The sequence below is a fragment of the Trichosurus vulpecula genome, chromosome 8, assembly GCF_011100635.1.
Source record: "Trichosurus vulpecula isolate mTriVul1 chromosome 8, mTriVul1.pri, whole genome shotgun sequence".
In the NCBI taxonomy this organism is placed as follows: Eukaryota; Metazoa; Chordata; class Mammalia; order Diprotodontia; family Phalangeridae; genus Trichosurus; species Trichosurus vulpecula.
Window position 1 is genome coordinate 255395183 of NC_050580.1, and position 15835 is coordinate 255411017.

A 15835-nucleotide genomic window follows, 5' to 3' on the forward strand; every position below is an offset into this window, starting at 1 on the left:
GCATAGGTAAGGACTGCTTCCTATACCAGCGAAATCACAGGTCCCCTTCCTTTCCCTGTTCCTATCTATGATACTGTGTTTTAGGAAGCATCTTGCTTAAAATAGTCCTGTCTAGTAGGGCGTGGTTTTTAGTATTCTTATTTAATAGAAAAGAAAAATGAAACTCAGAGACCTAAAGAGATTTGTCTGCAATCACAGATCAAGTGGATACAAGGTGCCTCCAAAGTCTTAATGCAGTAACTTAGTATAGGAGGTAGGACTCAAATTGCAGCTCTCAGATCCTAAGACCAGCACCCCTTCCCCTCTGCATTGCATTATGTTCCTTGAACTTCTGAGCTCTGGCTGGCATTTCATTTGCTTCTTGGATATTCGAGGCCTTCTTCACAGTCAATCTCCCCACCCAGTTTGCAAGAGTCCTTGAAGATTCTTGGAAGGAGTGCTCTTTGTGAAAAAGCAGTGGGACTATCTAGGCAGTGGCTTGTCTTTTCGATGTCTTTCTAGGCGCCTCCAGCTTCCCAGGCAATCCTATGTGTCTAAAAATACCACAGTTAGATATAGGGCGGGGGCACGTCAGTTCTAACCACAAAGACACCTCTAGCTTAAAGGTAAAACAGAGTTTTTAAAAAAAGGAATATATGTGATAACAAAAGGGAAGCATCCCACATGATTGAATTTTCTTCCAAATAATTCCACCCATGGGAGTCCCATGGTGAATTCATAGAGTTCTAAGAGTAACTAAGAATCTCACTTTGCATAAGGAAATTAGGGCTTCCAAAAGGTGGAGATGGGGAGGGAGAGTACGTTTCAGGCCCAGGGGATAGCCCCATGCCCGTGTCTACTAGTCTGTCTTCCTGGGTGCTGTTAGAGTGGAAGTCGCTTGTCCAAAATTGCACAGGTATTTATACCATCGGAGCTTAACTCAATTCCAAATCTTCGAATTTCAGTCCAGTGCTCTTTTTAAGTATACCACACTGTTCCCAGGGGCATGTGACCAATGCTAAAAGCCCACACTGGTCCTTCCTCTGACCTTGCCCTACCCTGCCCCTTTTAATAATACAGCTCCTATTTAATGTATCAATTTAGGATTTTTCAAAGCTGTGAGTCGTAAGTGCGGTAAATATTATTCTGGTTTTATGGTTTAGAAAACTAAGGCTCAGCAAAGTTAAATGATTTGACTAAGGTCATAAAGCAAGTTAATTAGGGGAGGTACTCAAACACGAGTCCTTTGATGTCAGATCTAACATGATATGTATATCCTTTATGTTATATTGTATCCTTCTATATTCTGACATGTGATTAATTCTCAAGGGTCCACCTTCACTTATTACTCCTGTGATTGACCTCTTTGGATATTTACCAAATAGTAATAGAGCAACTGTTTCTTTTTTCTGTCTAGCCCTCTGCGAAATCTTTCTGTTCTCCGTCTTTTCTTCCCCAAAGTCATCACTTCTAACTACTTATTTTTTTTCCTCCTGTGACTCTCTATTCCCTGCCTCAGAAATGTTTTCCTTCTTCCATCCCTGTCTCATCCTTCCTTGTGAAAAAATGTGTAGAATAACCAGTCATCCAGAATTTCCCAACATCAGATGCTCTCCTCCTTAGCCCAGTAATTTTTGGCTGCCACCCGTTTTCCCACTGGACTTTGCCCATGCCCCATTTTTCTAGACTCTTCCTCCGTGAGCATCACCAACTTTGGCTTTAAACTCTGCATGGTGTTGGTTTGTAGAAAAAAGCAAGAAACTACATTTTAGGTACAGTGAATGTTGGCATCTGGCAAGAACACTTTTGGGGAATTGCTAATTGCCCAGAGGTAATGACGGTGACATACAGAGTATATGACTCAGACTTTCGAAGTGTGAAATTGTTGGTAATTTAGACTGGCAGCTAAGATTCTCCTTTTTTTTCCTTTAGTTTTTATGGATGTTTTTTCTTTTTAGATCTTTTCCTTTCCAGGGGCACTTTTCATCTTCACTCATCCACTTAACCTATTGAACTTTGCATTTTAACACACATTTTAACAGTTGAGTGAAAACAACCTTCCCAGATGGCAGAATCAACCTTCCAAACCCTCGGTTTCTCACTTTTCCTCAGGAAAGGAGAGAATTGCATTTATACCTCAATTCTTGGGGATCAAGATTGTTCAATACAGTTACAGAATATTTGCCTGCAGTTTAGTCTTCTTTCCTTTTACATTGTTATAGTCATTATGTGCATTGTTTTCCTGGTGCTGATTACTTAATTCTGTATCAGTTTACACAAGACTTACCATGTTCTTCTGAATTCCTTTTATTCATCATTTCTTAAGGCACACCAATATTCCATTATATTAATATCCTTTAATTTATTTCCAGTTCTTTGCTCCCACAAAATGTGCTGTTATGAACATTCTGGTATTTAGGAGAGCTTTCTTTCTGACTTTGAACTCATTGAGGCATATGTTCCAATGTGGGATTCCTTAGTCAAAGGCTATAAACAGTTGACTTTCTCATCTAATTTCAAGTTATTTTCTAGCATGGTTATGTTAATCCGTAGTTCCAACAATATCTGTATCTTTCTTCCCACAATCCACACCAGCATTGATTTCCAGGTATGTACATAATCTTTAGTTTACTGGATGTGAGATAAAACTTGGTTGGTTTAATTTACATTTTTTTCTTATTATTGTTGATCTGGAACAGTCTTTCACATGTCTGTTGATAAGTTTATAATTAATTTAAAAACTAATCCTATCCTTTGACCATTTATCTTTGGCCCTGGTTTTTATATATTTCATTAATTCTCTGTATGTCTTGGAATACTTAATTCAGTGATTTTTCTCATATGAAAGTTTTCTAATTCTAGCTATATTGATTTTGTTTGTATAGAAACTTCTTAATTTTATGTATTTGAAATTGTTTGTCTTCTATGATTACTTCTGTCCCTTGTTTGATTAAGAATTTTTCTTAACCATCTATAGTTGTGAAAAGTTCTTCCTTATACTCTCTGGTAAGTTTTTTTCATGACGTGGCCTATTGCATTTAGTCTCATGTATTCATTTGATAATTATTGTTGTTTACGGTATATGATACTAGTTTAGACCTATTTCCTACCAAACTGCTTTCCAGTTGACTTACAATTTCTTCTTCAGTGGGGAAGCCCTTTCCCAAGTTGTTTATGTGTAGGAGTTTATCAGACATCACTGAGTTTAGTTGTTTCTGATTCTTTTATATCTAATCTATTCCAGATGAGATTCTGATGACACAGAATATTAAGTACTTTTAGTTAAATGTAGAATGCCATTAAATATTTGTCTCAGCATATTGATACAGCTCACATTTGGGTGAATGTTCCTTTGCCCCTTTGCCCCCTTTCATGAGTTTTTTCAGCTTCCTGAGTAACTCATTAAGGACTCTTTAGTTGGAAGAAACTTGGCTTATATGCCCCTGAAAGAGTGGTTGATCTCTTGGGAGTCCCGCAAAGACCAGGGGCAATGTTATCACCAGAGAATTCAGTTCACTTTGGTTAACATTTATTAAACACTTACTATGTGCCAGGAACTATACTAAACAGTGGGGGTACAAAAAGAGGCAAAGACAGTTCCTTCCCTCCGGGACCTCACAGTCTAATGGGGAGAACACAAGTAAACAGATATGAACAAGCAAGCTACATAAAGGATAAATAGAAAATCTTTTTGACAGAGGAATGCACTGGAAGGAAGAAGGGTTGAGAAAGACTTCCTAGAGAAGGTGAAATTTTAGTTGGGACTTAAAAAGAAACCAGGGAATCCAGGAGAAACAGAGGAGGAGGGAGAGCATTCCAGACGCATTTTAGACAGCCAACGAAAATGCCAGGAGGTAGAAGATATGTGACTAGAGGAACTACAATGAGGTCAGAGGTCAGATTCACTGGATCAAAGAGTATGTGGTGGGGAGTAAGGTGTAAGAAAAATGGAAGAGGGCACTGAATGCCAAAGAGAAGATTTTGTGTTTGATCCTGTAGGTAATAGGGAGCCACTGGAATTTCTTGAGTAAAGGAGTATGAAGTCTGCCCTTTCAAGAATGCCCTGAGGTTTGAGTTGAACATTGCAGAAGTTTTCCCTGTCCTTAGTAGGTAATCACAGCAAAGACAGTAGACAGTAAGTCCCAGAATGCTTTTCATCCCAGCTCCAGAGTTGTAGCCTCAAATAAAACTGAATATAAATAAAGGATGAGTCTATTAACTTCTAAAGGTGAATTGGACTAGATCTGGGGTCAGGCTAAGAACAATTTTTATATTTTTAAATAAAATAAAATATTTTAAGATGTAAAAACTATCCTTACTTAGCTTGCTGTCCTTACAAAAAGAAGCAGTAGTTCGGATTCGACCTGTTTCCCCTGCACTAGATCATCTCTAAGGCTCCTTCTACCTCTGACCTCCTTTGAGGGAGCTGAAGGGCTTCAGCATTCAACTTTGCAGGTGGAACCAAGAGGCACCAGAGATGCAGGCACAAGTTGGCTTCCCTGGAAGCCAATATTGCACTTCTCAAAAAAGAAAAATAGAATTTAAAAGTCACTTTGAGACTGCCAGCCAGAAAGAATAATGATAAGTAAACAGCAGGGGTCTTTTCCAGTTGCCAGATTTCCCAAGGATGTATTGTATTGTACTTCTAATGTGCCTTTGTAAGGAGAACTGATGCTGGCAGCTTGCATCAGATTTGCTGCAGACAGTTCAGAGAATGTTCTTCAGTCTTTTTGACTCTTCATGACCCCATTTAGTGTTTTCCTGGCAGAGATACTGGAGTAGTTTGCCATTCCCTTCTCCAGCTCATTTTACAGATGAAGAAACTGAGGCAAATAGGGTTAAATGACTTGTCCGGGGTCACATAGGTAGTGTTTGAGGCCAGATTTGAACTAAGAAAGATGAGTCTCCCTGACTCTGGGCTGTGCTACCTTGCTTCGAGAATCCTTTGGATCTGGAGAATCCTTTGCTCTAAAGATTTCCAGAGACCATGGATTTACTGTAATCCTGCTACTAGAGATCAAAGTCTTGGCTCTATAACAAGCTTGGAGTAGCAAAATGAAGTACTATGTTATGTCTTAACTGTTGGGTAAGACTTAGTGGAAGAGTTAGGTAGGGCTTTATATTTATAGTTTATAAAGAACTACCTAAATTTTGTCTCCACACTTTGTGCCTATTAGTGCTCTGCACACAGTAGACAATTAATAAATAAATAAATGAGTGGGTGAGTGACATTTCTAATGAAATTTCTAATCATATTTCCAAGCAACAGTCAGGAAACCAGGAAAATCACGTTTGTTTTCGACTGAAGTGTGACTACTTGGGAGGAAAAAGAATGCCCAGACCAGTCTGATAAACCTTTCTGTTTTCTTTTGTCTTATAGATGAACGGATCTGTTCCCCACCCTTCATGGAGCTCACAAGCTTGTGTGGAGAAGACACCATGCAGCTTCTGGAGAAGAATGGACTGGCCTTCCCATTCAGTATGTAAATATACTTTGCATGGGTCCCAGAAGGATGCATATTGCCTACAATACTTTTTTCATCAGTGCTGCAAACTTGCTATAAGCCTGATATATTTTCCTAGAGTCTTCTGTTTCTGGGCTAATGGATTCCATTGTTAGGTGGAATAACATTGCTATCATGGGAGTGACCATTAGTAATTTGGTGGCTTTGGGGGCACTGAGATCATTTTAAAAGGGAACAGTGATCCTATAGCTTTTCAGACATGTGGGAGGCATCCTCCCCATGATCTGAATTAAGTGTTTGATTAAGTGGTTTCTGTGGAAAATCAGTTTTTGTTGGTAATATTCTGCATGTGGAATTCTTAAACAATATTGTAAGCCCCCAGGTATCTCTCCCACTAAAGGCTAAAAACATTTGAGATGTTAGCTGGCATTTATAAATTCTCCTGGTCACGAAGCAACATGTTTCCTGGGAAATCTGGTAATTTTAGTCACCTTCTGTAATGGTTTCATTCATTCTTTTTTGTTTCTTCCTCTTGCTGATAGTTTGCAAAACAAGAGTGGCCCATGGCACCAACTCTCATGAGGTGAGTGAAAGACCATGTATGTGTTTGCCTGTTTGTGTGTGTGCGTGCACTTGTGTGCGCATGTACATGCACGCGCACACACATTTTCTGTCCCTCTTTCTTTCCTTCTCCCTTTCCTGTTCCTACCTGAAACTTTGCTTTTCTTTAGTTCTGGGTCTGACAATGAGCATTTACAGAGGTGAGAGTCTTATAGTCATTACAGTCTTAGGCTTCAGTCATTTCTATACTGATAACTGAGAGGTGCTTTCCATGTGGAGCCTTCCATCACCGACTTTAGGGTCACCAACTTTAGAAATAACAACATGATGTCAGCCTCAGTGCCTTATCCTGAAGTTATGTTCATGGGTCAATGGGGAGATGGGGGGGGGGTGTAGGGAAGCCAGTCATTCCATTTTCAAGTTGGAAGATAGCAATTTCTTTTCTTTGCTCTTTCTATTTTTCTCTGTTCCTCATTCTACAAGTTCATTTTGAAAAGCTGTTATGTAGCAAGAACTGTGCTGGGTCCCTGTGGGCAATATCCTCCTTGAATTTTAAGTCCCTGCCCTCACAAAGTTGATAGTCTCGTTGAAGAAGCATGACTGACAGACAAAACACAGTTTGAGAACAGTAGAAGACAGACTCTATCTAGATGGGCAGGGGGAGGAGGAGGAGGAACTGTTGTGCAGTGGATAGCAAACCTTGGAGTTAGAAGACCTGAGTTCAAGTTCTACTTCTTAACTTTTTGGAGAGGTCACTTTAGCTCTTGGTGCCCGAGGACACTCTTAAATCTACAGAATTAAAAAGCAGGTGCTAATTTGTGTTGGACGAGGGATTTCCTTCTTGGCCGTTCCCTTTCCCAGTGAAATCGCAGGTCTGATCCAAAGGAAAAATGCATACATACATACATCATACATTCATACATACATGCATCCTTTCCCAGTGTCTAACTGTATTATGTATAGTATATATACACTAACCATCCATGCGCATGCACACGCACACACACCTGCACTTCAAGTATAAGGTAGTGGAGTATGAACTTTGAGTGTTTGAGGACTTAGGAGAAAGGAGAGATAAGAGGGAAAGGCTTCCTATAGGAGATAGACCCTGAGTGAGGAGCATTTGAGGAGTCAGGGGTAATGAGGAAATATTCCAAATTGTTCATCTTATGAATTATGTCACTAAAGGATCTTAGAGATCATCTGGTCCTCTCCTCTAGGTTTGGAAACATGAGGCTCTGAGGAGCAAAGTGCCCGGGGTTACCTGGCTAGTGCATAGCAGAATCAGGATTCAAACCCAGATCCTAAGGCTGTAGACTCAGTACTTTTCCCACTGTGCCATGGAGAACAGCATGAGCAAAGGCATGAGGAAGGAGTTTTTGTGGATATGTGGGAGATGTGGAGAATATAAACTTGAAACCGTGATGACTCAGATATGTATAGTTTGCGGGAAGAAAGTTCTTTTGATTCTCCTCGGTAGCAGGATTGGCATTGGAACAGCCGCCCCCAATTCACTTTGTGTAGCCTTCATAAGGAGCCCCAGTGGCTCAGGGGGCATCTTCTAGCCCTAATGATACCAGGCACTTGTCACCAAAGTGGTGATTAGATGAAATTGGCTCAAGGATAGGGAGTGAAAACTTTCTAGCATAGGGCTTAATTGGCTCACTGTCCTCTTTGCAGAGCTGTAGCTGGATGTGGAGTTCTATTCTGAATCCAATTAGAGGCATGTTCAGCAGCTGCGGACCTCTTCTCCCGTTCAGAAGCTGCCTGGAGAGTATCCTGAGGAATTCTGGGGGCCTCTACCTTCTAGCTTATTAGTAGAAAGGGCACAGTCTGCTGCTCAAAATCTGTCAGGTGCTGGCTGTCGTGGGCCCCAGGCACATGCCTCTTGGCCCTCTGTCTGCCTTCTCCCTTTAGGCCCTCTAAATCCCTCTTGTAATGAAAGCAGTTTCAGACCCCTTGTGCAGGAATGGGCAGGTTTCTGGAGGTTTCAGAGCCAAGCAGAAGATTGAATCTGTTGACAGGGTTCATTAAGCTGGTCAGAATGTCCTGAACAGGATCCTTCTCTGTCCTGACCTAGTCAGGCCTCGTGTGCAGGGTTGTGTTTCATTTAGAGTGCTGCATTTTAGGAAGGACATTGAGGAACTGGAACTTGAGCAAGAGTAAGCTCCAAAGGGTCATAGAGGGTATTCTCAGTCATGTGCTGTTTTGACTAGGTGGTTTCTGAAGAACAGTGTCATTCCATGGAAAGAGGGCTTGATTTAGAGTCAGGACCTAGATTAAAGTCCAAACTCTACTTATTGTGACCTCTGTGGACTTGGACGAGTCTCTTTTTTCCTTCCTTTTTTTTTTTTTTTGGAGATGGAAGGCAAGGCAATTGGGGTTAAGTGACTTGCCCAAGATCACACAGCTAGTAAGTGTGTCAAGTGTCTGAGGGTGGATTTGAACTCAGGTTCTCCTGACTCCAGGGCCGGTGCTCTATTCACTGCTCCTTGTACAAGTCTCATAACTCCTCATTTGTAAAATTAAGAACTCAGTCATATTGAACTTGGCTGGTGTCCAAAGCTCCTTCTAGCTCTCCTTAAGCCTATGATACCTTTAAATCTGGAATTCGGTGAAATTTTTGTTAAATTGAGGCCAACTCTTCCTGGAAGATATTGGATTTCTGTGATTCTCTGAAATTTTGCTTACATTGAGCCAAACTGCTCCTTCTGTCGCAATTAGGAGCCAATTACAACAAGCGTCTTTTATGTGTCCTTTTACAGTCCTTCAGATACTTCACCTCTCACGTCTTCCCTTCTTCTGCATAAACATTCCCAGATCCTTCGGGTCTTCCTCATGTACCTGCTATACAATTCTCTCATCATCCTACTTGCTCCCATTTCAAAACATTCCAGTGTGTCACTGTCCTTCCTAAGGGAAAAAAAGGTGGAAGAACCATATATAATACTGCCATTTTCTCTTTAAGCCAGTGTATAGACTGTCATTGCCTTCATCCTGAACACTATGTCTCCATTGATGTAGCCCATTGTCTTATCTTCTGGTGTTGAGCAGATCTCTTAAATTTGTCTTGGGCCTTACTTGAAAATTTTTCACCTTGGCAGGCCTGTAAAAATTTGTGTTCAACTAATATAGCCTTTGGGGGAAGAGGATCAGCTATTACAGTTGTTAAAATATAAGCTGTGCCTTTCTCCCAAAATTTGTTTTTGTTTTTTTTTTTAAAACCTGAGTATGGTTTATGGTCCTCTCCTTCTCCCTCCCACTCCCTGCCCCCACACCCCATGGCCACTTGCCTAATAAATCTGTTTAGGTTTTTTTCCCCTCCCTCCCTTTCAAAGTGGGTATATTTCAGGGAGCATCCTAACTTGATACTCATTAGTACTCAGTGGTTTAAAGTTTCCATGGAAACCACGGTGTCATTACTATGCGTGGATATACTTTATTTAGTCCTTCCCACTTTGCTTTTTCATTTTTCCTGGGAGTAAGTCTCGAGTACAGGGCAAGGCACTGTGCCAGAGACTTTGGGGCTTCAGTATCTGGAACCTTATGTAAAACAGTTTATTCCATTGATGATGTCAGATACATGGGTGATCCAGCACTAGCCTCATTTTACGTGAATGAGAAGCAGCGGGTTCTGGTGGGAGTGATAGTGATGAAAAAGATACTAATAGCTAACATTTATGTGATGCTTAAATATTCTTGAAATACTCCCTGTACATTATCTCATTTAATCCTCAAAATAACCTGGAAAAGTAGATTCCTACAGACATTGGGTAGTACAGATGGGGAAACTGAGTCATTGAGAACTTAGTTTGTACATGTTCCCAGAACTAGTGAATGCTGCGACCAGGTTATTGACACAATTACTCTTTTTTTTCCCCCCACGACAGCAAGAAAACAGCGCTATACTTTTCTTTTGTCAAAAATGTAATTTTTATCCCTACTTGATCTTACTCAAGCTGTGGATCACGTAGGTCAGGAGATACTCCGTATATGTTATCTGTTGAATGGTGAAACGTACACACCCGTCACCCCCTGATGGGTGGATAAACGAGCTGCTCCGTACCTGTCTGTCTGATCTGGGCGGGCTCATTCATGCAGTGGCTAGCAAGGACCCTGAGGATTCTTGCACCAGCACCTCCCAGAATTACGAGGATCCACTGGGATAATACTTGAAAGTGCTTAGCACAGTGACTGGCCAATAGTAGATGCTGTATAAATGCTAGCTATTATCATTATTAATTAATATTAAATTTTTAAAATTATAATTAAACACTAATTGACATTTCTCTAGCACTTCAGAGTCTGCCAAGTGCTTTACGTACTTTATTTCATTTAAGCCTCTATAATAACTCTGAGTTAGGTAGTACAACTTTATAGATCAGGAGTTTGAGTTTCAGAGAGGTTAAAATTATTAACTTAGGGTCACATAGCTAGTGAAAATTGAATGCAGAATTTGAACCCAGGTCTCCTGACCTGATGTTAAATCCAGGAGCTAATCAAGGAGCATTTATTAAGTGCTTACTATGTGCCTGACACTGTGCTAAGTAGTAGAGATCTATAGAAAGGTAAAAACGAGGTCCGATGGCTAACATTTGTAGAGTGCTTTACATAGGCTAATCAGGTAACTACTACCAGGTTAAGTAGGTGCTATCATTATGCATTTTACAGATTTGGAAACAAGCTCTGAGAGTTTGAGTGGTTTGCCCAGTGTCACATAGCTAGGGAGTATGTGAGGCAGGATTTGAACTCGGGTTTTCCTGACTTCAAGTCTGGCATTCTGTGTTCCAGCATTTGACACAGTAAATGTTTATTGATATTGGTTGATTAACTGGTTGTTGTATAGTTTTAGCATTTTGTGTTCTATGGCCAGTTTAATTCAACGAGTCTAAGAGTAACTAGGCCAGATCTTTTGCTCTGCTCTTTCTCCATCTTTCGTATAGGGTTCTTTCCATTACAGCATCCTACTGCCTTTATGATTCAGGCCAGAGAAGATGAGTGGTAGTAAATAGCGGTATCCTCCCCCGATATAACGCTCTCACCTTTTCATATTTGAAAAAAGGTCCATTCCTTTCTGTATGTCAGCATATGCTAGGATCTCATCATTTGTTAAAACAGAATCATAGCATGTGGAAGCTGGCAGACCCTCATCAAATACAACCACGCTCGCTGTACATTGGCCTCAAGTTTGGGAGGTGAATCGCCCACTTTGCACAGTGGCTCCACAGAACTGGAATTCCTGCCTCCTAACTTGCAGTGTGGGCTCTTCTGCTTGAGGCTGTGTCCATCTCTCTACTTTCTGTCACTCCCTCATTGTTTCTACCTGCAAACAGCCCAGTTTGATAGTTTAAAGATTTTTGAGAGTAACTTATTGGTCCAGGGACTTAGCTTGAATCTAAACTAAGGTCAGCAGGCTTGGGGACATCTTTTTGAGATGAGTACCCAGGAGAGAAAAGCATGCATGTGTATATACATACTTACATGCATACATGCGTGGAGAGAGAGTGAGAGAAGGAAGGAAGGAAAAAAAGAAAGGGAGGCCCTATATATTCATACTCAGTGTCCTCCTTCCTCCTATTTTTCTGGAGTATTGCCCAGAGCAAGTGTGAAAGAATAGCTTTTAAGAGCTGAACATTTTTCTCTGGTGCCTAATGTTCACTCTCAGATTATAACGGGCAATTGAGAGCAATGAGTTTTCATTCTAGTCCTGTCCCCACCCAACCTTTGTGATTCTAGTTACCTACTGGTTCCACTTACCTGCCTATAAAATGGTAACCCAGTAAATCATGCTGTGTGCCTAGGGATTTATAGTCTCTAAGTTACTCTGCAATCCATAATTGTAAGAGAATTATCATTAATTCTGTAGCCATTAATAGAAATGGTCTGGTGTCTAGTGAAACAGACCCGCCAAGTTCTGAGTCTCCCAGGATTTGGATTTTATATTGTCTTGAGAGTTTCCAGATGTCTTGAAATTAGTCTCTTTGGTTCTGTTGCTTGTCTCCCTTGTATGATGCTGTTTCTCATTGGATATTTTTTTACTGGGCTTCCCCACTCTATCCTGTGACTTAAAAATCAGCCCAGAGAGTGCTGTGGTGATAGATGAGGCCATATGTTGTTCAGAGTGATAAAAAACACCAGTAAGTTCTCAGATTTCCTGTTAGACAAAGAAAGCTAGTGATGTTTATTGTAATTCTTAAAGCTTATAGACTCATTGGCTATTAGAACATAGAAATTTAGAGTTGAAAGGGACCTTAAAATATAGACTATTATAACTCAAGGGAAAAAAACAGATAATGGAAATGTTAGAAAGAACCTTAAAGATCACCTGGTCTGATTCCCTCTTTATACCAGACTGAGCTATCCACCAAAAGCTGGATTGAACGACACTAAGTTGCCAAGCCCCAAGACTCTTCTTTTTCATCCCATTCCCCCTCCCCCACACACGTATACTTACATATGTTTATGTGTACTTAGATACATACAGAGACAAAATCCAGGTTTTATATTGCTTTGTTAGCATCTGAGGGGAAAACAGACAAATAAAAAGTATTGTCTTTGTTACTCTTTGGAAATCTGACACTCTTGTTTTTTGAAGGAATATTCAAGTCAAGGAGCCTAGGTGTAGGAAAGCACTTTTAGCATCAGCACAGTCCAAACAGCTTTAGGCCCATGTAGCAATGACTCTCCTCTTCTTCAGTGGGGTCCTATTACTTTGCAATTAACTGAAAACCAGGAAAACCTTTCTCCGTTCAAGTACCCCGCACCCTCAACCTCCCCCACTCCTGTCAACCTAGTAGATCCTGGGAGAGTTCAAGTTTTGACACATCCTGTCCACCAGAGTTGGAAAAGTTTTGACAAGAAGTCCATCAATGGACCGAATTTGTCCAAGGATCAGCCTACTAACTTGATTCCACCACCATGTTCAGCAAAGCCTGGCCCTGACCCCGGTCCTAGTTGTACCATGCCAATAAGTACTGAAAGAGTAAAGGAGATAGAAAGTAGATGAGACAAGTGGTTATCATTGAAGGTGACCGGGATTAATGTACCCGCCAGTGAAGACTGATGGATCCCAGAAAGAATTGATGACCCATGTGTCAGACTTAACATCCCAAAAAGGTTGTGGCATTCTGTGTCTGTCAGTGTTTTTCTTTTCTCTTGCCTCCCACCACCCCTTCCCCCTTCCCCCCACCCCACCTTGAAGCACCTTGACCAAGTGAACATGTCAAGGAAGAAAACAGTATTTCCTGAGGATGATGCAGGCAGACTTGATTATAAACTATGGAGTTAGAGGAACACTGACAGGAATTTGGTGTGAAGGGGGCAGTTCTTCTGTATCATGAGGAAAGTATTACCTATGTTGTGAGTGCCCAGCCAGGGCCACTTTATTTCTCTGTTCTTTGGACTCAGATCCTCAGTTTCCTAACTTCATCTACCTTCATGTCACAAGTGCTCATCTAAACTTTATATCTGCCCAGAATTAGCTTAGTGCTTTATACACTGTAGGTGCTTAATAGATGCTAAGGGAGAGTACATGAGAGAATAGCTGAAATCCTGATAAAGCCCACATACAGTATGTATTTTACTCAGTGTTAGAGGTAGTATCAAATCATGGTTGGGCTTGGAACCAGAAAGAACTGAGTTGAAGTCCTTCCTCTGACACTTAATGGCTGTATGAATCTGGATAAGTCACTTAGCTCTGAATTTGTGTGAAGTGAAGACGTTTGGCTAGCTGCATGCTAAGGTCCCTTCCAGTGCTAAATCTGTGATCCTCTGGTCGGGTAGGTTATAGAATGTCAGCTCTGGAAGGAGCCTTGGAATGTAGAATTAGGAGCTGGATGATATCCTCTAATCCAACCACTTTATATGTCAGGAAACCAAAGACGAGAGAGAGTAGGGGACCCTTACTTAAGGTCCCACAGAGATTCGTTTGCAGAGCCCCATGTTCAGCATCCTCTCGTCAGAGTGCTACCATTTGGATATCAAGTGTTACACAGAGTGACACATTAATGAGGCTTGGGTAGGTTTAAAATCCAGTTAAAGGAGGAAAGGATTACTCTTTTGTTTGGCCCCAGGGTCTGTACTGCCATGGTTCCTGGAACAAGTTTGGTGCTGATAAATGCTTGGTAATTAAGATTTATCTGGAGCTTATGGTTCATAAAACTCAACAACAATCCTGGCAGGGGATAGTGTAAGCGTTATTATCCCCATTTTACCAATGAGGAAGCTGAAGCTCAGAGTCCGAGTGACTTGAACATCTCTAGTAAGTGGCAAAGCCGTGATTTAAAATTGGGTTTTATAAATATTTCGGCAGCAGTTAGGTTGGGGAGACAGGATGTATTTATGTAAGAAGCTCCTAAGTGGGTTAGAGCACCAGGGATTAATTCAGGAAGACTGGAGTTCAGATGTGGCCCTAGACACTTACTAGCTGTGTTGTTCTAAGCAAGTCATCTGCCACAGTTTCATCATCTGAAGAATGCAGTTGATAATAGCATCTACCTCTCAGGGTGGTTGTGAGGTATTTGTAAAGCACTTAGCTCGGTGCCTAGCACACAGTAGGTGCTGTATAAATGCATTCCTCCTTCCTTTTTTTTCTCCTTTTTCCTCCTCCCTCCCTCCTTCCCTTCATTCTTCCTTGAAGGCAGGGATGTTTTTGCCCTTCTTTGTATCCCCATCATGTAGTACAGTGCCTGGCATATAGTAAGTACTTAGTAACATGTTCATTAGTTGCTTGAAGTCTCCTTCAGGGCCCAGCTGTTTTCCTTCAAAGCTCAGCTCAAGCATCACATTCTACACGAGGCTTTTCCTGATATTCCCCCAGCTGCTAGTGTCCTTTGCCATTATATTATATTTATAGAGTGTATGTTTATATGTTTTCTCTCCAGATAGAATGAAAGGCCCTTGAGGAAAAGAATCTTTCTGGTTTTTTGTTTTATTTTATCTTTGTTTTTCTATTCCCAGTGCCTGGTACATAGTAGGTGCTTAACAAATACTCGTTGATTGATTCATGCATTCATGGATCCTGTTCCCCCTTCTTCCAACAGAATATGATCTCTTCCTTCTCAAATTCTCCTGCAACGTTGTCTTTCTCCTTTTCCACTCTCATACTGCATTTTGTATCATACCTCTTTGTGTACAGGTCTTAACTCCCCTAATTATAAGCTCCCTTGGGACCAGATCCTCTGTCATTTTCCTCTTTGTAGCTATAGTGTCTAGCACATCATATTTATAAATATTATGCACAATAAATGTCCCATTAAGTTAGTTTTATTATCTAATCCTTTTTATTTTGCCTAATACCTGTTATCAATGAATAAACCTTTATTAAGCACATACTATGTGGCAGGCACTGTATTGCAAATATCAGGTGTTTAATAAGCATATGTTGATATAAATAAGGATAGAATTGAATTAGTTTTCTTATTTCATCAGATGGCCATCATCTTCAACCAGGAAGGCCTCAGTGCCATCAAGCCCCCTTGTGTGATTCAGAACTTCATCAATCACAACGCTGTCCTGTACAAGGTGTTTGTGGTGGGCGAGTCATACACCGTGGTACAGAGACCATCTCTGAAGAACTTTTCTGCAGGAATGTCAGGTAATTGACCCAAAGGCCTTTCACTATATTGACCATTACATACTGTTAGAATCAGGCCGCTAAGAGGGTAGCTTCTGCCTCTCCTCCATTATTACTCAGATGATGAGCCAAGGTGATCCATATATGACAGTCCTCTGTTCTTGAGTACATGTGAATCTGGGTTCATCAATAGTGCTGTGGCTCATGTCTTGGGGACCTGTCTCCAGAGCCAGCTTATGAACTCGAGGAGAAAGGC

General features: G+C 40.9%; 1 protein-coding gene across 2 annotated transcripts in view; it reads left to right on the plus strand.

Moving 5' to 3' along the window:
- Positions 1 to 15835, plus strand: part of ITPK1 (inositol-tetrakisphosphate 1-kinase) — a 310259-nt gene that overhangs the window by 263073 nt on the left and 31351 nt on the right. For both annotated transcript variants that reach the window (XM_036734679.1, XM_036734680.1), the window contains exons 6-8: positions 5360 to 5458; positions 5987 to 6027; positions 15435 to 15600. In XM_036734679.1, the coding sequence (XP_036590574.1) occupies positions 5360 to 5458; positions 5987 to 6027; positions 15435 to 15600 (306 nt within the window). The remainder of the gene's footprint in view (positions 1 to 5359; positions 5459 to 5986; positions 6028 to 15434; positions 15601 to 15835) is intronic.